The sequence below is a fragment of the Juglans regia genome, chromosome 11, assembly GCF_001411555.2.
Source record: "Juglans regia cultivar Chandler chromosome 11, Walnut 2.0, whole genome shotgun sequence".
Taxonomy (NCBI): Eukaryota; Viridiplantae; Streptophyta; class Magnoliopsida; order Fagales; family Juglandaceae; genus Juglans; species Juglans regia.
In genome coordinates this window covers 8,395,977-8,417,396 of record NC_049911.1, presented here as the reverse complement: position 1 = coordinate 8,417,396, position 21,420 = coordinate 8,395,977, and the positions used below count along the sequence as shown (strand labels likewise).

General features: G+C 37.7%; 1 protein-coding gene and 1 pseudogene across 1 annotated transcript; one reads left to right on the top strand and one right to left on the bottom strand.

The window, feature by feature from the left end:
• Positions 1 to 12,958: 12,958 nt before the first annotated feature.
• LOC108992011 lies at positions 12,959 to 13,504 on the top strand. Its single transcript, XM_018966445.1, has one exon. The coding sequence runs from the start codon at positions 12,959 to 12,961 to the stop codon at positions 13,502 to 13,504; it is 546 nt and encodes a 181-aa protein (XP_018821990.1).
• Positions 13,505 to 15,437: 1,933 nt separating this feature from the next.
• Positions 15,438 to 20,751, bottom strand: LOC108991994 (annotated as a pseudogene).
• Positions 20,752 to 21,420: the final 669 nt, after the last annotated feature.

The following is a 21,420-nucleotide window of genomic DNA, read 5'->3' as shown; positions in this document are numbered from 1 at the left end:
GGCACACTTCTCCACTCGATTTCGAATTGTTTCTAAAGAAGTGTGGCATCAACAGTTGAGACATCCCCATGCATCTACACTTGTTCTTCGTTCTCAAGGCTTTATATATGTTCTCAACAAAAATAAAAGCAACTCTCTTTGTGAGAGTTGTCAGTTAGGAAAAATGAGCAAACTTCTGTTTTCACCCTCTTCTACTATTGGTTTAAATGTATTTGATAAAGTTTATTGTGATTTATGGGGATCCGCCCTAGTTTTATCTATTGGAAAATTTCAATATTATGCATGTCTTGTTGATGCTTTTTCTAAATATATGTGGTTTATTCCGTTATGAAAAAAATCTGATTTTTTAATGTCTTTATTTTATTTGAGAAATTTGTTGAACGTCAATTCAACAAAAATATCAAAATCTTTCAAACCGATGGTGGTGGTGAGTTCACCAACGCCCAACTCAATCTTCACCTTCAACAACAAGGTATTGATCTCTCCATCAATACTCATGCCCTCATACCCCCGAGCAGAATGGCTCAGTGGAATGACGGCATCGAACAATTCGTGAATTAGGTATGACCTTACTTTTTCAAAGTGGTGTTCCAAAACGTTTTTGGGTCGAAATGTTTTCAACTGCTGTTTTCTTAATAAATTATCTTCCTTCCACTACATTAGATCTTAACTCACCATTTTCCCTTCTTCTTGGTCATTATCCCGACTACACATATTTTCGGGTCTTTAGGGTCTAAATGCTACCCATATACTTGGGACAATAAGCACAACAAATTTAACCCAAAAACTCTCCCATGTATTTTGTTGGGCTATAGTGACAAACACCAAGAGTATAAATGCTACCACCCCACCTCTCGTCGAACCTTCATCTCCTAACATGTTTTTTTTTTATGAATCCACCTTCCCTTACAAACAGCCTGGGAATCTCCACCTCCCTCCCGCTTCTGACCAAAGTTTATCAACATTTATGGATTGGCGTTCACCAAGCTCTACACTTTCTAAACCAACAAGTGTCTCTTCTGTGCAGGTACCTCTTCCACCAGTTGATTCCACGCCACCCGTGATTGACGCCACCCCAATAACATCTTTGACTCTCGTGGAGCTGTCTCCTCCGGCTTCACCCCTGAGTCGAGCCTCCTAGTGCCCAACATGATGACCTTCCCCCCTTTGCCGAGCCCCCTTCCCGCCCATTGATCCACTCATTCCGAATCCTCCTTGCCACAACATGGTAACCAGCTCTCAGGCTGGGATCCGCAAACTCAACCTGAAGTATGCCCACTATCACACTGTTGTTGACCTTCCCAAGGAATCAAAGACAATACGCTCCACCCTTAAACATGCTGGTTGGACCAAAGCACTACAAGATGAGATCCAAGCTCTCCAAGACAACAGCACTTGGACACTCGTGCCTCGTTCCCCTCACATGGATATTATTAGTTACAAGTGGGTCTTCAAGACCAAAATCAATACCGACAGTACTCTTGATCGGTTGAAAGCTCGCCTTGTTGTCGCTCGCCTTGTTGTCAAGGGCTTCCATCAAATTGATGGTGTCAATTTTACATAGACATTTTCTCTTGTAATCAAGCTCGGCACCATCCGAATCATTTTCAATATTGCCCTTGTTCGCCATTGGGATGTTCGCCAACTCGATGTCAAGAATGCCTTCCTCCATGTTGATTAGGAGTGTAAAAAAATACTGGTGAATTGGTAAACTGGACCGGACCAGACCGAACCGGTGGGTTAGGTCTGGTACCGAGTTTGGTTTGGTCTGGTACTGGTTTATTTTTCTTAAAACTAGTCAAAATCGGTCCGGTTCTGATTTTTTCTTTTCTAAAACTGGACTGAACCGAACTGAACCGGACCGGTTCATATATATATTATAATTTTTTATATTGTATATAATTTTTATATATAATTATATATAAAATAGTTTTGTATTATATGATAAATTACTAATTAATATAATATTATTTCAAATCTTATATCACTATAGCCTATTATATTAATAGTTATACTAATAGAAAACGTCCCCTCTCTCTCTAAGATAGGTGGGGTTTTCTCTCTATGCTCCTTTGGAACGTAGAGTGACTCTCTTTTGATCTCTGATCGGAGGAGGATCTTTCCATTGCTTACATCGTGCAATGGAGGAGGAACTAGCAAATCTAAGCGAGGGACTAAAGTTAACCGAGGAGGAGCAGTAAGAGTTCAACTTCTCGGAGGAGGATATTCGCCAGTCACAGCATATTAGCAACACTAGCTTGGCTGCTCTAGTGGTCACAGACAAAGAAATCAATAAAGGAGCTTTTAAAGCAACGATGGCCAAAGTATGGAAGAGTGAGGGTGGAATGTCATTCAAGGATATTGGCAAGAACAAGTTCCTTATCGAATGCAGTAATCTAGCTATGAAAAGCAGGATATTAATGGTGCAACCATGGTCCTTTGACAGGTACTTAATAAGTGTGCAAGAGTGCAAAGGTGGAACAACTCTCAAAGACAGATTTTTCTCCCGTGCCTTTCTGGGTACAGCTCCACGATCTCCCTTTCGGTGGCTTAAACAAGAACATAGGGGAGAAACTAGCCGAGAGTGCAGGGCGAGTTCTACTCGTGGATGTCGATGATAAAGACAGGGCCTGTGGTAGTTTTTTACGTATCAAAGTGCTTCTTAATATCACTGAGCCTCTGACAAGGGGAAGAGTTATCACGATGGGGGGTTCACGTCATTGGATTTCATTCAAATATGAACGCCTCCCTACTTTCTGTTTCCACTGTGGAGTGCTATTACATTCCAAATCCAACTGCTCGAGCAACATTGCAGATGGTAGATCTCAAGAGGGCCGCCTCCTCCAATATGGAACCTAGCTTAGAGCATGCTCCCTCGCAAAACCTGAACTCCACCATGCCCATCCTCGCAGCTCAGGGAAAGGGGATATAGAAGTACGGCAGGATAGCTCAGAGAGCAAGCAGCATGAAAATGGCAGGAACAACAACTTTCAAAAGGAAGCGATGGCACTACAAGAAATCAAGTATTTTCCAGCGCTCAAAATCGTCGCAAATACATATAATAATCGCTGCATTTGATCATTTTCGGCAATTTATAAATCGTTGCAGGTTCGCCGAGATCCTAAAGCCATTTTTGATCAATTTCGACGATTTTAAAAAATCATCAGAAAAAAACTACTATTTCTGACAATTTTAGTCTGTCGCAATTGTTAAAAAAAAAATCGACAGAAATGGCCTTTTCGTTTACCATTAAAATCGCTGAAAAAAGTTATTCCGGCGATATTAACCGTCACAAAAAGTTAATAAATCGCCGCAAATAATCATTATTTTTCCCCAACGATTTTAAATTATCGTCGCCATTAAGTATTTCCAGCGGGTATGTTTCGCAGCAAAATATTGTTTCCGGCGATTTCATGTTGTCGGGAATAAATTATACTATTATTTCCGGCGAATTTTACTCACCGGAAAAAGTGTTTCAGAAAATAAAATAAAAATTCACAAAACAGTATAGAGAAAAAATATTATACACATCAAAGTTTTGCAGGCTTCACAATTTTACCTTACACTATGGATTGCACTAATATTCTTTTTACATACTAAAAAAAGATCCAAAGTTTATAGTAACTTAAATAAAGAACCCAAAATCTATAGTAACTACACTAAGAACTGCACCAAAACTAATCTCAGACTTGTGGAAAGGGAAAAAACAGAGTTGAGCAAGATCATTGAACTTAACAACAAAGTACTCTAAAAAAACACATTTACTGGGAGCACCCTGCAAGGATTGAAGAGTATCACAAGAATGCCAAATAAAATTTGCCAATTAACAACAAAATTAATGTAACTACTCAAAAAATGATAGCTACTTAGTTGTCATGTATATTGTGGAAGATTGTACAGTAAGCTATCAACAATTAACATTAGTACAAAATACATGTTACCTCATAAACTTGACAGTTGCTTACATACGACTTCCAAGGTTAAGGTTCCAATACAATGCCACCACGCTTAAGCTGCAACGCAGGACAAAAGCATTTCACAAGGGAGACTACCAAAAAATAATCTACTCTCGCAATAAAATTGAATAAGTTCAAAAGATAGATTCTTATATCTTACTGATCCCGCAGCCACTTGAGTGCCTCTGCATATCTCTATAAGGGAGACTACCAAGTGTATTTACCAAATGCCCCCAATTTCAACTGTGGTACTTCAACAGCTTGTGTAGACCAGAAACCAAAAATCATCATCAACTAAACTTGGTTTCAACAAAAGAATCTGAAAAGAACATGTTAGTCATGCGCGGAAGAAAATAGCAAAGTGCCATTCATGGTTTTCCCAACATCAATGCACTGTCCTGGAATAGCATTCAAAAGAAAATGAACTCCATAAGTTTTTATTGATAGATAAAACGCAGGGAGAACAAGAAATACATCTTTAATTGTTCATTAATTGTTCATCGAGAAGAAGGATATATATGAGCTATTTCCTTAGTGATCCCATATATTAAACTTTGAATAAACTGAAGGCAAAAATTGTAGGATATACTTGAAAAAAACAGAGCAGGTTTGTGATATTGAAGAAGCTAAATTAATATGCAGCAACTTAATAAGTAAGATGGGGGAAAGATAACCAGATATGGAATTTCACAAAGGATTGGAAGTTTACAGTTCAAAGTGCATAAACAATAGTCAGATGTTTACATAAACAATTATTTGCTTATTAGTTGTATATACTATCCAACTATATATATATATATATATATACAAGTTGACATAAAAAGGGGTGCCACTTAACCAATATGCATCCGCACCCAGCTTCACAAGAAGACTGCATGTCTTCAAATGTATACACACACACACAATGACATAAGCTAGGGTCCTCATCATAAAAAAAAGCCAGTTGTTGGCGTTTTTGTTTTATAGGCATAATTTGGTGACACTTGATTTGTCAGGCATTCATAAATGGACTATTTGAATAATCTGTTGCCTAGTTAAAATGGTGGAAGTTGGCTTGTCAAAACAGTTTGAGGCACAAGACACTCAAATAGGTACATTAAGCTGTAGGATTCACCCTCCCTTTAAGAAAATGATTTGATAGATGTCAACAGTGGGGACCCACATCACTTACCCCTCTTCCTCTCCCCTCGAATAAATTGTTAAGATATGAAAGGCCTCACATATCACGAAGGGTTCTTGCTAGTAAATAAGAAGCAAAGTATTTGTTCTCATAAATAGCTCAGTGTTTACCTCACATCATAATTTGCTTGTATCCATCATCAGTGCTTAGTGGTTATTAGGTGTATTCTGTGTGTACTTCATGTGTCCTTGGGCTATGCCTTTTTCTATTAATAAAGTCTTACTTTTACTTATAAAAAAAAAAAGTTTTCCTCACATTACATATAAATTAGCATGCTATAGTTTTTAATAAAGGTTTAAAAGAACTTTAAAAACAATTTCTGAAAAGTAGAAGCACTTAAAAATACTAACATGCTTCCATACTTTTTAGTAAAAGAAGCTTTAAGGATCGCAAGCGGTCAATAGACGAGCTTAGAGTTCTCTGTTTTAATACCTTATTCTCCCTATAATTATATTAAATGCTGCAAATAAAGATTAAAAAAAAAGGAAGAAGACAAACAAAAGATTTAATGCCACTGCACTAAAACAGAACCACGTAACAGATGAAGTTTGTGGTGCATGCAGTCACAAAGGCTAGTACAATGCACAAAACACAAGCTGAACAAAGTTCCAATAAGTATGTTGTCTGCAGAGAAAGAAATGACAGCACACAACTTCTGTTAATTCACGATTTATGTTAGGTACCTTTTTCCAGAAAATATGGTAGGGATGCAGCATGATCCAAGTGAAAGCTGGAAGCAGAAGCATCACTTTAGGTTAAACAAAGAGGCAAAACTATACATTACATTACTTCGCCCCTACATAGAAGCCAAGAAATTAGAATATTATTCCAAAATCCCCATTAAAACCTATTACAAGATCCCAATTAAATTTATGCAAAACCAACCACTCATTAAATAGTGTCAAACATAAAGATAAATATTGGAATTTTTATGGATCACCATCTAAGTAGTTCCTCCAGAATCAGTGATTCTACCTCACTATTCTGCTGCACACAATCACCATTTGGCTGTGAGTTTAGATCTTACTTCCTATATCTCTAGACAGATTGAGCTGGTTAAAGTATTAACATTAATATGATATCCTTATAGGAAAAAATCATTTAAAAATGCAATGCAAGTCATTAGATTAAAATTCATAAGCAAAGAGGGTATGGCTAGCATCCCAATATGCTAGCCATACCATCCACATTAGAAACAAAGACTGTAATCCTTCCCCTTCACAGGAGTATCACTGTTTTTTGCCATTCTCGGTCCTTTCTCCTCAGATGATGACAGTTAATGCAGGCATAAATTTCCTATATGTGATAAACTAATTAAGATGATCTCTAATATGTGCTGGGCTAGGGGGGAATCGAGAGGGGAGATGACATGCTTAATTAAGGTATGTACGTGACTCATGCTCCATGCTCACTTTTGTGGACTCTGATTTTATTTTGCTACAAATGTTGCAGAGGTACAATATGATCATTAAAAATCATGCTTACTCATGAAACAGATAAAAGATATATAAAAGTAAAAATGAAGGGGGTTGGGGGTAGAGCAAATCCAAAAGGTAAACATGAGCAATCCCCACTCAATATTCATCCCAACACTAGTCACCTAGTACATAAACAAATAAAAGGAACATATATAACATGGGTATACCACAAAGCAAGTTGGCTCAATGTGAGAGACTGACCATATATAAAAGGTTTCAAATACATGAATAGATTCAAAAAGAAAGTTGGCTCACTTCTCAAGCATGCCCTTAGTCTATATATATATATATATATACATATTCTGAAACTAAATAAATCCAAAACCCTAAACTCACTACTCCTTAATGCCATGTATGCCCTCAGGAAAATTAAGAAGATAAACCCCATCACCACCGCCACCTCTAGCAACACTATCGCCAACATGCGTGAGGAGGAGAAGAGCTGCACCAACCTTTCATGTTTCTTTTGCAACATGAAAGAGCCAGACTCGTCACTCAGGAGATCGGGAATATTAAACTGCTTCAAGGAAATACCTCTCACAAACAACAGAGAGCATATTTTGGTGCTCAGCAGTTTATGGCATATTGACATGACTCACCCTGAGTTCCCCTCCCTCGGAATCTGGCATATTGAGCCAACTTCCACAAAACAAGTTGGCTCAATATGAGAGACTGAGTAGATATAAAAGGTTTCAAATACATGTATAGATTCATAAAGAAAAGTGGTTTCCATCTCCAGCAAGAGGAAGGTAAACCCCTAAAAAGAACAGCATTTTTTTATAAAAGTGAAAACAATCATATATGAAATATAGAGACATCAAAATAACTGATCCATATATGAAAATTATACACTTATGCTTTCAGGGGATAAAAATAAACTCCAACGTAATGCTTTTTTTTCAAAACAAGCTTCCTTTTCCCGAAAATTGTTTAATCTAGGCAATTGCATCAATGTTTCATATCCCACTATCTTTTATATGGTACTAATAGATATTAGAATATATATAAGATATACTTGCTAAAAAAGCTAAGAAAATCCTATATTACCAGCATGGTGCCACTACCATCTGCAATTTTGCAAAAAGACATCAGAAACAGATTTCTGGAATCCTTGTGAACCTGGAAAAAAGTTGATTCTTCAAAAAAGAAAAAAGAAATATTAATTGATAAATTAAACACAGATATAAACACAGATAAAACAAACCCATAAACAAACTAGTGATCACACATATAAACATAAAACCCAATCTCCAAACAGAACTAAAACAAGAAATATTCAAGCAAATATAACAAGAATGAAAAGAACCCATAAATGTGAAAACATAAGGCAATATCATGGGTGGTCGTGGTGGTCGCTTGGCGTGGAGTGGTGGCTCGGAAGGAGTACAGTGGCGCTGGCGAGACCTGTGGCCGTGGGCTGTGCGAACAGAGCAAGGGAGAGAGGGATCGGATTGAGAACTGGGCTAGGCCTGGAGGAGAGGGGGCTCCGACGGAGAACTGGCGACGGCGTTGACGTGTGGGTGGTGGCGAACGGCGCCCCTAGAGGCCGCGATATAGAGAAATCCGAGAGAAAGAGGAGTGAGGCCAGATTCGGGGAGGCAAGAGATCTGGCGGGGGCTGGGGAAGAAGGGGTGGGTGGCCTTCGACTTCAGGTGGCGGTGGCGGGGTGGGAATGTTGGCCATGGGCTGTGCGCGACTGCATGGGTTGTTTGCGTCGTAGGGAATGCAGAGAGAGGGGGGCGAGATGGGGGGGAGCCTGAGTGGAGGGAAATGAAAAGGAAAACGAACGGGGTTTTTAATTTAATAAGATTTTTGCGGCAAGTTTACATCGCCGCTACAAATACTTTAAGGGACCAAAATATTTTACGGCGACAATTTTCGCCACAATATTATCTATTGTGGCGCTTTGTGTATTCGATGGAAAATAAATTTCAATTCTTATTGTTTATTGCGGCTACTAAAAGTCGCCGCAACAGATAATAAAGTCGCCGCAAAACTTTACAGTTAATTTCTCCATCCGTGTTTTAATTCACCGGCGAAATTTAAATAGCCCAAATAAGGAGTATCCATCGTTATTATTATTTTTTTTTTTGCAACGATTAAAAAATTGCTGAAAATGATTTTTGTGGCGATTTTGCAAGTTAAATAATCGCTGCAAAAGACTATTTTCGCAATTACAGCGATTAATGACCAATTTAGTATTTTTAGCAAATATGATCGTCGCAAAAAGTCAAAAAAATTGCTGCAAAAGACTGCTTTCAAAATTTTATGTATAAAGATTGCGACGGTGTAAAAATCGCCGCAATTAAAGGTTTTTTGCGACGATTTTATTTTCGACAGACATAAAATCGCTGCAAAAAGCCTTATTTCTTGTAGTGTGGCCTTGAAAACAGGTCTTCTTGACCTAGGCAGGAACGATAACTTTCTGGATCCAGCAAAAGCAGATGTCAACTTTTCGCACTCAGGAAACCGAGGTGTCATAGTTGCCAGTTGAGGAAACCTCAAATTGCATCGGGGACCCCGTAGTAGCGGCTAACATGCCTGCTCCTACCAACATGCAGCCTGACTTACAACACCTTGACCATGACATGTCCTTTGCAGAGGACAATAACCTGGTAAGTCACTCTCGACCAGGTACTCAACTAAGTCCAACTAGACAAAACAAAAATCACCTTTTGTCCAACTGGAAAAGGAGGGCCAGGAGGGAGTCAGCTTCTAGTTCATCTGCAACGAAGTCTCACATGCTTACGGTACTCCCAAATATCAGGAAAAAGAGAAAAACCACTACTTTAACCATCCGATCTCCAAGAATGTCCAAGAGATTGAAGAATACATCAATGGCAGAGGTTGTTCAACAGCCCTGTCAATCCCCATGAAAACCCTCTGCTGGAACTGCCGAGGGCTTGGAAACCCTCGGATAGTTTGGGACTTGAGGGCAGTTTCATAGTTGACAGTGTAGGTCGACATGGTGGTCTAGCAACCCTTTGGAAACAGGACCTCAATGTGGATTTAACTTCTTATTCACTTAGTCACATATCCCTTAAGATACAGGGAGATGGCCTTGACAAGGATAGGATAATTACAGGTTTTTATGGTCAACCTGTAGTGGCAAACCGAAAAGTAAGCTGGAGCCTACTAAGAGCCCTTAAACCTCCTTAGAATACTCAATGGTTATGCATTGGGGGACTTCAATGAAATCATGTCCCATGGTGAAAAGTCAGGTGGACCTTCCAAGCCATCGAAACAAATGGAAGACTTCAGGCAGGCAGTTCTAGACTGCAACTTGGGTGATCTTGGCTATGAAGGTTCTCAGTTCACCTGGTGTAACAACCGAGAGGGGACTCATTTTACTAAGATAAGACTGGATAGGGCCCTTGTTAATTGTGAATTGCAACACCTTTTTAATTTCAACTCAGTGACTATCATGCCTTTTCTAAACTCTGATCATAACCCCTTACTAGTCACAAACCAAATGCAAGCACCAACCTTCACTCCATAAAAGAGAATTTTCAGATATGAAGCAGCATGGAGCAAGTAGGAGGAATTTTCAGGTCTGGGGCACTCCAACTTGGTTCCAAAATAGATTTCATAAGAAGAGGACTTGAGAGATGTAGATTCCAGTTAAGAGAATGGAACTCTTCTTTGAGAAGAAACCTTCAACAAAATCTTATCCACAAAAGAGAGGTGTTAAGGTCCCTACAAGATACAAATACTGGCCAAGATAACAACCAGATTCATAACTTACAAAGGGAGATCGATGGCATTCTTGAGGAAGATGATTTAAAATGGCGACAGAGAGCCATGCAAAAATGGCTGCAAGAAGGTGACAGAAACACCAGCTATTTTCATAGATGCGCCACTCAAAGGAAACAAAGGAACTACATCTCAAAATTCAGAACTGAGGAAGGGAACATGGTGTCAAAAGTAGAGGAAATTGGAGTGCAGTTTCAAGAATTTTTTAGGGACCTTTTCTCCTCTGCCAACCCAAGTGGCATAACAACACTACTGCATAACTTTGAACCACATGCCACAGCTGAGATGAATTCCAACTTATCCAAAGAATACACCATTGAAAAGGTAGAGAAGGCTGTCTTCGAAATGAACCCTATTGGATGCCCTAGCCTTGATGGGTTTCCTACTCTTTTCTTTCAAAACCACTGGTCCATTGTGGGTGAGGCAGATGTAGCAGCTGTTACTGATATGTTTAATTCAAAGTCAGGCTTCCAGTCCATAAACCAAACCTTCATCACCCTTATTCCCAAGAAAAGAACTCCAATGTCAGTGACTAATTATAGACCCATCAGCCTTTGCAATGTTTTTAACAAAATCATTGCAAAGGTCATTGCCAATAGGCTCAAACACATATTGCCTCATCTGATATCAGACACTCAGAGTGCATTTGTACAAGGTAGACTGATTATTGATAACAGCATTGTGGCTTATGAACTGCTTCACTCTATGCAAAACAGGATGAGAAGCAACAAGGATGGATATATGGAACTCAAGTTGGACATGAGTAAGGCCTATGACAGGCTCGAATGGAGCTTCCTGAAAGGCCTATGACAGGCTCGAATGGAGCTTCCTGAAGGCTGTATTGATTAAAATTGGCTTTGAGAGTGCCTGGGTTGATCTCATTACGCAATGTGTTACAACAGTTTCCTATTCTATCCTCATAAATGGTTCACCTCAACCCAGTTTCACTCCTTCAAGGGGTCTTAGACAAGGAGATCCTCTTTCCCCGTATCTTTTCATCATTTGTTCAAAGATGTTAAGCTTTGCCTTGAATGAAGCTAAAAGAGATCTGATCTCAGGATTTCCTCTTACCAGAGGGTCACTTTCTTTTAACCATCTCTTTTCTACAGATGGCAGCCTTGTGTTTTGCAAGGCTCATCCTACTGAATGGGGAAGGCTTCATGGCATTATCAATTCCTATGAACAAGCCTCGGACTAGAGACTCAATCTTGAGAAGACCTCAATCTTCTTTAGCAAAAACACCAATCTGGCAACTCAACAATCCATAGTGGCAATGGCAAGCATCAAAGTCTCAGGTCCCTTTGACAAATACCTAGGCCTACCCTCCTACATTGGCAAACAGAAAATCAAGGCCTTCCATCCAATAATAGATAGGATCAATTCTAAGATGAGTAACTGGAAGACCAATTCTGCTGTCGCCAGTAGGAAAAGAGATACTCATGAAATCTGTAATCCAATCTATACCAACTTACTCTATGGGCATATTCAAACTACCAAAAGGCATCCTGAGGAACCTCAATAAGCTATTGCAATCTTTCTGGTGGGGGCTAGGAGATCAAAAGTCAAAACTACATTGGCTCAGCTGGAAGAAGATAGGCATGGCCAAGAAAGAAAGGGGTCTAGGCTTCAGGGATTTTGAAAATTTTAACTTAGCTCTACTGGCCAAACAAGGTTGGAGACTACTCACACATCCCTCCTCATTAGTAGCACGAGTTCTTCAAGCAAAATACTTTCCCCATACTGATTTCCCCAATGCCAAAGTTAGACCACATGACTCCTTTGTATGGAAGAGTATCACTGCTGCTAGACCTCTCCTCCTTGAAGGCTTAATCTGGAAAATTGGCAATGGTAGGACAGTTAAGATATGGGTTGACAAATGGACCCCCACCCCTACTTCCTTTAAGATCCAATCCCCTCCCAAAATCCTTGAACCCGAGGCAACTATGTCTAATCTCATTGACCAAGACACTCTCCAATGGAACCTTCCCTTGCTTTACAATATCTTCAGTGAAACAGAGGCTTCTTCCATCTCAAAACTCCCCATTAGTCCCTGCAACAGCCCTGATCAACTAGCATGGAGATGCACCAACAATGGAAAATTCTCTGTTAAGTCAGCATACCATCTCCAAGTCTCCCTCTCTTCAGATAACCTGGGACAACCCTCACTCCCATCAAACTCTCCTAGTTTATGGAACCTCATATGGCACCTAAAAGTTCCAAACTCCACTAAGATGTTCCTATGGAGATCTACAAACGACATCCTCCCCACAAAGGCTAACCCTCATAAAAGAAAGGTGATTGATACACCCCTTTGCCCAATCTGCCTGCTGCAACTCGAGACAACCTCTCATGTTTTATGGAATTGCAGAGCTGCCTAGGATGTATGGATTTGCAGCTCGAGGAGGATTCAGAAATGTTGTATCAGTGAGGCTCCCTTTAACTTGATCCTGGATGAACTCCTCTCTCTTCTGCCTGAGGAAGACCAAATTGTATTGGCCCTTACAATCAAATTGATCTAGCATAGAAGGAACAAATGGGTGTTTGAATCCCAACTCCTTTCTCCCTGACAAGTCACCAACCAAGTCAGCACAATGGTTTCTGAACTCCACTTGTCCAAGAATGCCCGAGTTAAAAAGGCCCTCCTGCCTCCCCCTCACACAACCCAGTGGTGCAAAGCCCCCCTCAACCAATACAAAATCAATTGGGATGCTGCCATTGACAAGGTTAACTGCAGAATAGGTATTGGTGTGATCATTAGGGATTGGAATGGTTGTGTCTCTGCCATTCTAAGGTCCACCTGCTCCTCCTTCCCTGACCCTCTGCTTGGAGAAGCTATTGCAGCATTAAGTGCTATCAAGTTCTGCTATGACTTAGGCCCCAGATCCATCATCCTCAAAGGAGATTCACTAAATGTGGTTAATGCCGTCAATGGTCCGGAGACGAATTGGAGCTCAGTTGGCATGATCATAACAGACCTCAAGAAGCTACTAATTCAAGTAGGAGCTAGGAAAGTTTTGTATGTCCCTCATGAGTCTAATGTAGTGGCTCATTGTTTGGCCAAAAGTTCACTAGATCTCCTCGAGGAATCTATCCATGTAGAGGACTACCCTCAATGTATTCACAACCTCATTCGTTGATTAATCAGTACAACTTTTCTAAAAATAAAAAACAAATAGTTATACTAATACTATATCACTATAGTCTATAATACAATTATAATATATATTATAATATACTACAATATATTATCACTATAGTATTATATACTATTATATATATTATATAATATATAATATAGTATATTAAAACTGAAAAATCGGGCCAAAGTGGACCGGAACCAGTAAAACCGGAAGTACCGGTTTAGGGGGTAACCGATGCGGAATCAGTGCGAAAATGTAAAACCGGTGCATACCAGTTCAGTTCTAAATTTTGTCCAAAACCGGACCAAACTAGACCCGTTACACCCCTAATGGTGATCTCCAGGAGGACGTGTTTATTTACCAATCTCCAGGTTTTATCCATCCTACTTTTTCTTCTTATGTTTGGAAGTTAGACAAGGCCTTATATGGCTTAAAACAGATCCATCGCGTCTGGTTTGATAAATTTAGTACTTTCCTTATTCCCCATGGTTTCTAGTATAGCTCTGCTAACCCTTCACTTTTCATATATCACTCATCTCTAAGCACTATTTTTTTACTCTTATATGTAGATGATATTCTTCTCACAGGTTCAAACCCCTCACATCTTAATGCCTTCACTACTACTTTTAGTCAACAGTTTGCAATGAAAGATCTGGCTCTCATACACTATTTTTTAGGCATTCAAGTCACCCGCAACTCCTAGGTGTAGTTTTATCTCAATCTAAGTAGGCTCTTGAGATGTGATTACGAAAGTGATTCTTAGTGAATTTGTATTTTTTTTCTTAATGATTAAGAATGTTTAAAAAATACTTTAAAAAATCATTTACATTAGTGTGCATATTTGAGAAGCACATTTGGTGCCACCTAACATTATCATAAAATATAATAACAATATCTTAATAGGATTGGCCAGTCAACTCTGATCTAGATGGGACCGATAAACTGATTGCTAACTTTCTAAATATTAAAGGTGGAAAAAGTTTGCCCATTCTTTTAAGAAAAATGCTACTTTGCCCACCCAATTTGCCCACTCATTTTGACACCTCATGTATTTTTTTTTTAATTTTTTTCTTTACTTAATAGTTAAGAAAGTGACTATTAGTATATTGATATTTTTTCTTATATTTTTTTTAAAATGTTTTAAAATGATAAAAAAAAATATGAATAAAAAAAATTGAAAAAAAAAATAAAAAGGTGATTTGGCCTAGTGGTAAGTTGCAGCGGGCTACTCTGAGCGGCAGAATAGCACCGCTCTTCTTTTAATACGCTTGAATGGCCGTGAGATTTGAACGATCTCTCCAAGTGGCAGTTCGAATAGTGACTACAAAGCCTTTTAAAATTAAAATTAGGAGGGATACTAAAAATCATCTCACACGGTACATTTTATATGTTTTAGATTTTATTTATTTTATTTTTACTAAACTAATTAAGTTATTTTGCTCATCATTCATACATCACATACTTTTTATGAAAAAAAGAAAAAAAGAAAATAAAAGAGATATGCTGTGTGGTGTATGGAATGATAAAAGAGATATTATAAAATTAGAATTTATAAAAGTTTAGGGCTCATATTTTAGGATTTAGTGATTTAGTTTATTGTAAAGTAATTAATGAAGTCACGACGTGGTGATGTGTGATTGGAGAGCATAAAAACCATTTTTACAGATGAAAGATTGAGATCAGAGGGGTTAGAAAAAAAAAAAAACCTTAATGAATTGTAAATTATATATGGTAGATTTTTATAAAATTTTAAAACTTTGCTTCTGTAATAATATTAGAAATATATTATAAACTCTTTTACATACACACATATATTTAGGAGGGCGGTCGATATTGTTAAATTAGAAATTTGTGGAAAAAATGTAAAGGAACACTGCTAAGGTCGGTCAATGTTAACCCAAGGGAAATTTTACCTAAATTAAATCTGGAATTGCATAGCTGATCTCTTTTGTACAGCCTGAATGAAGAGTTGTATCTCATAATTAATGTACAGTTGGTATAGAGCACTGCAAATCTCACACTTCTGCATTCTCAAATTACCGTCTTGTCCAATCGCTGGCATTAAGAATTGATGAAGCCTCAATATATACATGAATTGCATCCATTTAAACAACTTGGCCTGGAGTACTGACCCATCTCACATATTTTAATTCCTTACTATGCCTTAGAAACGAATAGGTACAACATTATGACTACCCATTTCCAAATAGCAACAAAGATGACGCCTAATTTCTAATTTTAAACCATAAGGAATATGGAAATTAATATAGAATTCAGAATGAGGATGTTGAGATACAAGGCATGCCCCGCACTCTTTCACCTTCACGTTCGAGCTACTTGTTTTAACGGATGCTCCAATGTAGCTCCATCCATCCAAATTATTTGACTGCTCCAAAAACCACTTGGCTGGTACATACACCCCAAACCCAATTGGCCCTACAGACGGGTCTTTGGGGGCACGAAGGACTAAGGGTTCTTTTAGAGGACCTTCATTAGTCTCAAAATGATAAACAAGTTCAACAAACTAGCCTTCATCCGGATGACTACCCTTGAAAATCCTTGGATTTGAATTATCTACCTCATCAACTTCATAAATAGTAAAATGAACATATCCCTCCCACTTACTATTATTATCTAAGTTTGGATGGATTTGAAGTGTTACATGAGAACCAAAACTTCCCTTGTTGAACCACTCTCGAACTTCAGCTCCGAAGGAAGATCCACACAATACCTTGGGAATAAAACAATTATTTTCCTGCATGTGAAGTAAGAACAAAAAACAGAAAGATGTTAATTGGAGTATATTAAATAACCACTCCCACAAAACATCTTATGAAGAGATCAAAGAGACACACAACCTCATTGCCTTTTGTCTGCAAATTACTTTCTTCATGATTCAAGGTTCTAATGTAGTAGACTCTATTATCAAAACCAACGTAGAAGGCCCCAATAGAGTCATCATTGGCCATAAACATTTCTTGCGAAGAGCAAGCATCATTTGAGCCAAACTCTGGCACTGCAAAAAACTTAGTGAATTTGATAGCAGTTCCACCTTTATACAATTGTCCCAGATACCCCTCACCATTCATGTCTTGAATTCCCCCAAGTGCTAGGCAATCAGATACATCGAGAATTTTAAGAGATGACAAACTACAAATAACGCTCGGAAAAATTGAGAGCTTTTTGCAGTTATGTAAAGACAATATGGAAAGGCCGCATAAACTCTTAAATGATGGGGGTAGTTCCTTTATGGCAGTACCATCCAAATAAAGTAACCGCAATGAATTCATGTTTCCCACAATATCTGGGAACTTCTCAAATCTTGAACAATCAGAAAGATAAAAATGTTCAAGAGACTCCAAGCTAATCTCATTTGGAAAGCTTTTAAGCCTTTTGCAAGCCTGTAGATTCAATCGTCTAAGTCGTTTGAGAACACCAATAGATTTGTGGACCTTAGATAAACTTGTACAACCTTCAAGGTCTAGTGTCTCAAGACTTGGGACTCCGGTGAAGTTTGGTGTCTCCAACAAGTTTTGAGAGCCGCTAAGATCAAAGCGTTTCAAACTCCCAAAACTCTGTTATAAAACAATAAATATTGAACAAAATAAAAAAAGCATTAACAAGCTTAGTACCATTAGTAGAAAGAAGAACAAGAAGATCAAGAAGAAAACACCTTACACTAATTCCCTTCCACAGTTGCTTGATGTGACTGCACGGAAATCTAAGTTCAATAAGATTGTCTGCTTGAAAGCTGTTTGACAAGGATTTTGAAGGATATTCAGACCATTCTAGCACCCGTAACCCATGTGTTGGCATGAATCTTAAAGGGTCGCTGTGCCAATGCAGATTCAATAACTTATCACAGAGATTAGAACAACTCATGTTGACAAAACTTGTGTTGTGAATTTTAAGAATTCTCAATTTCTTCATCTTTGAGAAGGCTCTAACACTAAATCGTTCCTCATTTTGATTAGGTAAGTTTAGCACTATGCCTTCAATCAAGTCAGTTCCCTAAAAACCAAGAACAATAAATTTGTGTGAGAAATATTTGCAAAAAACTTAAGAATTAGAATGAAAATACACTATACATTTATATCTGGATTAATCCACTTACAGTATTATTCTTCAACACATGAAGGACATCCTTATAACGCCACAATCTACTACGCCGGCCAGGCTCTTTAGGGGATTCATCATAAATTCTTTCTTGACCCATTTTTGTAGCAAATCATTCATCCTCAACCTTTTAGATGAGATGGTTATAAGACATTTCTCCATGAGAATATCAATATTGAGGTATGGGTAGTAACCAAAACTTTCTAATATATCTATTAAAATGTTATCTAAGACCTCTCCATTGAAAAAACAAGCAATATCTAAAAACAGTTTCTTTTGCAAATCCTCCAATCCATCAAAACCTACTTGAAGTATATCTAAAATTCCTTTATTAGGATTTGCTTTCAGTTGATCCCAAGCACCTTTCCATGCATTTGTTCCTCTACCAAACATGGAGGACCCTAAAACTTTGAGAGCTAAAGGAAGGCCTTGAGCATATTTCACAAAGCCTTTGGATAAATCCACATAATTTTCTTCAGGATAGGGTTTCTTGAAAGCTGCCAAACTAAAGAGCTGCAATGCTTCATCATTATTCAACTCATTAACCTTATAGATATCATTCACTCCATGTCTTTTCAATAAATGGTTATCTCTGGTCGTTAAAATGATTCTACTCCCGGGACCAAACCAAGCATGGCTCCCTGCTAATGTTGTTAGATGTTCTTCTTTGTCCACATCATCAAGTACTAAAAATACTTTTTTGTAACAGAGCCTATTCCGTATCATATTCATTCCCTCACGATCGTCCCATATATTTATTGCCCTTTCCATGAAGATCTTAGAAAGAAGTTGTTTTTGTAAAGAAACTAAACCACGATTTCTAGTTTCTTCTCTAATACAGGCAATAAAGCTGCTAGCTTCAAATTGGTAAGATATTCTATCATAAATGACTTCTGCCAAAGTTGTCTTACCCACTCCAGCCATACCATGAATTCCTATAAAGCGAACATCATCCAATCCAATACCAAGTATGTTCATCATTTCGTCCACACGGGATTCTATTCCAACAAGGTCCTTGGAAAGAGTTGAAAAGTTACAACTCAATCCTTGAAGTATCCTTTTAATGATTTCTTGGACAATTGTTGATTCATACCTGGGAAAAATGATAAGATAATTAATTATTATGAGATAGTGATAGCCTTTCAAGAGCCAAATGTATGATAATGCATTAATGTGCATCATAGCACATTATAAGGAGCATGGTTTTGGGATTTTGGTTGTAACCTCCATGCTCCCTTTGTATAAGGTATTACTCTACCATAAATATGGGTTGTCAATAAAATTAGAGTACCGTTCTCATATCTACAATATTATAGCACCCTAATAATGTTTAACTTTTGACCCTTACATTTCCATTGTTTTCTGGTGAGAATTAGGAGAGTTTGGGGGGTTGTTTCTAAATTAGAATCCATAGGAGAATTGTAGGTTTTGATAAGGAATCAGGGTTTCTTGGTACGTTGATGATCTGGGAGTTGCTGTTGATGCCAAATCCAAAGGGGCAAGGCATGATGATGCAGTTTCATATAATTGATAGTAAAGTACAAGGGAATCAACTTAGGGAGCAATGTAATGATATGTAGTCAAAAGTAATTGATGCATATAGTAAAGCGGCCAGAGCAAGGATGTTGTAGCTCTGAGGATGAAGGGAAGCCATAGAAATGCTGATTTTTAGAGGAATAGATATGGATGCAAATTAAGAAAGTAGTCAAGTCCCTAGAGAGGAGGAACCATGAGTGATGATACAATTAATAGTCAAACAAATATACATATTTTAAAAAAATCCAACCAAGAGGGAAAATTGGGTGATGGCAATAGCTAGATGGCCAATGGTCAAAGATGAAACGATTAATATTAGGGGGCAAGCACCAGTTTAATGGGCTGGCAGATCTCCCTCATCGTTTCCGTAAATTCATGGTCATCCACAAGCAAAAGCAACCAAACAGATCTTGATTCAAAAACAATAAATAGATCATCAAATATTCAATCTGAATCTAGTGTACCACGTAAAGCCATATTAGTTAATAAATTTATTTTTGTGAAATCTCTTACCGGAGGTTGGATAGTACGTTGAGATGAAAGTTGAAAGTTAAATAAAATATTGTTTGAATATTACTTTTTAATATTATTATTCATTTGAGATTTGAAAAAGTTAAATTGTTTATTATATTTTGTATAAAAATTTGATAAATATGTAATGATCTAGATGAGATACGATGAGATAAGATGAGATTGAGATGAAATGTTTTTTGTATCCAAACCTAATCATGGCAGTAGCACTTCTCTAGCAAAAAAGTAATAGATCATAAGGATCAAATGTTAAATTTATTTAATTAAAGGGATTAGGTTTCACATCAAGAATTTATAATTTTTGTCACATGAGCTAGACCACTAACTGTTCAACATGAGTCTAACATGTGTATTTATATGGATCCAATTAAATTTGATTGGTAAAACTGGTCGGAATCCAATTTTATGGGGGTACAAATTTGAGAATCTCCAACATATCCACGCATGCTCTCGCTATAAGAATAAAAGAAAAAATGTTACCTAAGATGAAAATGCCATCCAGATATGTTGCCCACTTCTTTTAAAGCAACTCTCCACGTTTGCATCTTCTCCATATCAATATTAGGGTCTTCTTCATGCCTAGCAAAAGCTTCTGCAAAAGCCCCAGTTTGGTTTCGTACCTCAGAGGGATCAACGTGGTAGAAAACAGGCAAAACTGTCAAACCCGTCTCTCTCATGCATTCGACAATCTGGGCAAGTTCAGTCAAGCACCATCTTGAAGAAACATAGTTTTTTGAGATAATGGGGATGGCATACATGGATTCACGTATTGCTTTTAAGAGCTCTTGAGAAATATACTTTCCTCGCTCAAGTTTCTCGTCGTCTTTAAAGGCAATAATGCCTTTCTTTTCTAAAGCAGTGTATAAATGGTCTGTAAAACTCTTGCGGGTGTCTTCACCATGGAAATTGAGGAAAACATCATATATCCATCGAGGTCTTGGAGAAGTGGAAGAAGATGGTCGTACTGATGATGAGGCTCTTTGAGTGCTTAGGGGAACCATTGGATACTTGAAAAAAAAAAACTTGTTTAAAGAAATGGTTGCTAGTAATTTGGAGATCACTTGGAGATTATGAGAAGAGCTAGCAGTACTAATAGGCTAGCTAGATATATAGATATATATATATATATATATATATATATATATATATATATATATATAGGAAAGAGGCTCCCTTGCTTTCGAAACTATCAAACAATTTAACAAACATCACCATTAGTGGGAATCACGGGTTGATGTTAATTTCAACCTAGAAGACGTAAACAAGACGGAAGAAAATTTGAGATCAGTTGACTTGGCCGACAATTGATCATGCACGTTAATGGTCTTGGCCTGTGATAGGAACAATACCGTTAGAAAATTTGAGATCAGTTGACTTGGACATTTGATGCACATTAATGGTCTTGGCCGCGGGTCTTCCACGGCATGATCACAAGTCCAAACTTCCAGTTGATCTATTGTTTGGCAAACCGCGTCATTATATTAGAAGATTTTATTCTTCATCTTAAATTTAGGTTTCTGCAAAATCTATTGGGAAATAGGCATAAAATTTATATTTGGTAAATATCGATCTGACCGTTTTATGTTAAGAAAGTTGTTAATTTGGTAAATAGCTTACAAGTTATTTTTCTGTTTTTTTTTTTTTTTCTTTCAAAGTATTAATTTTGATTTAAAAACATTTGTATAATTTTAGGCTTTCTTTTTAACTTTAGCTTGATTTTCTTGATTTCA

Excerpts from the sequence above, each read along its gene's own strand:
- LOC108992011 (XM_018966445.1), top strand. The coding sequence starts at position 12,959 with ATGGTTTCTGAACTCCACTTGTCCAAGAATGCCCGAGTTAAAAAGGCC.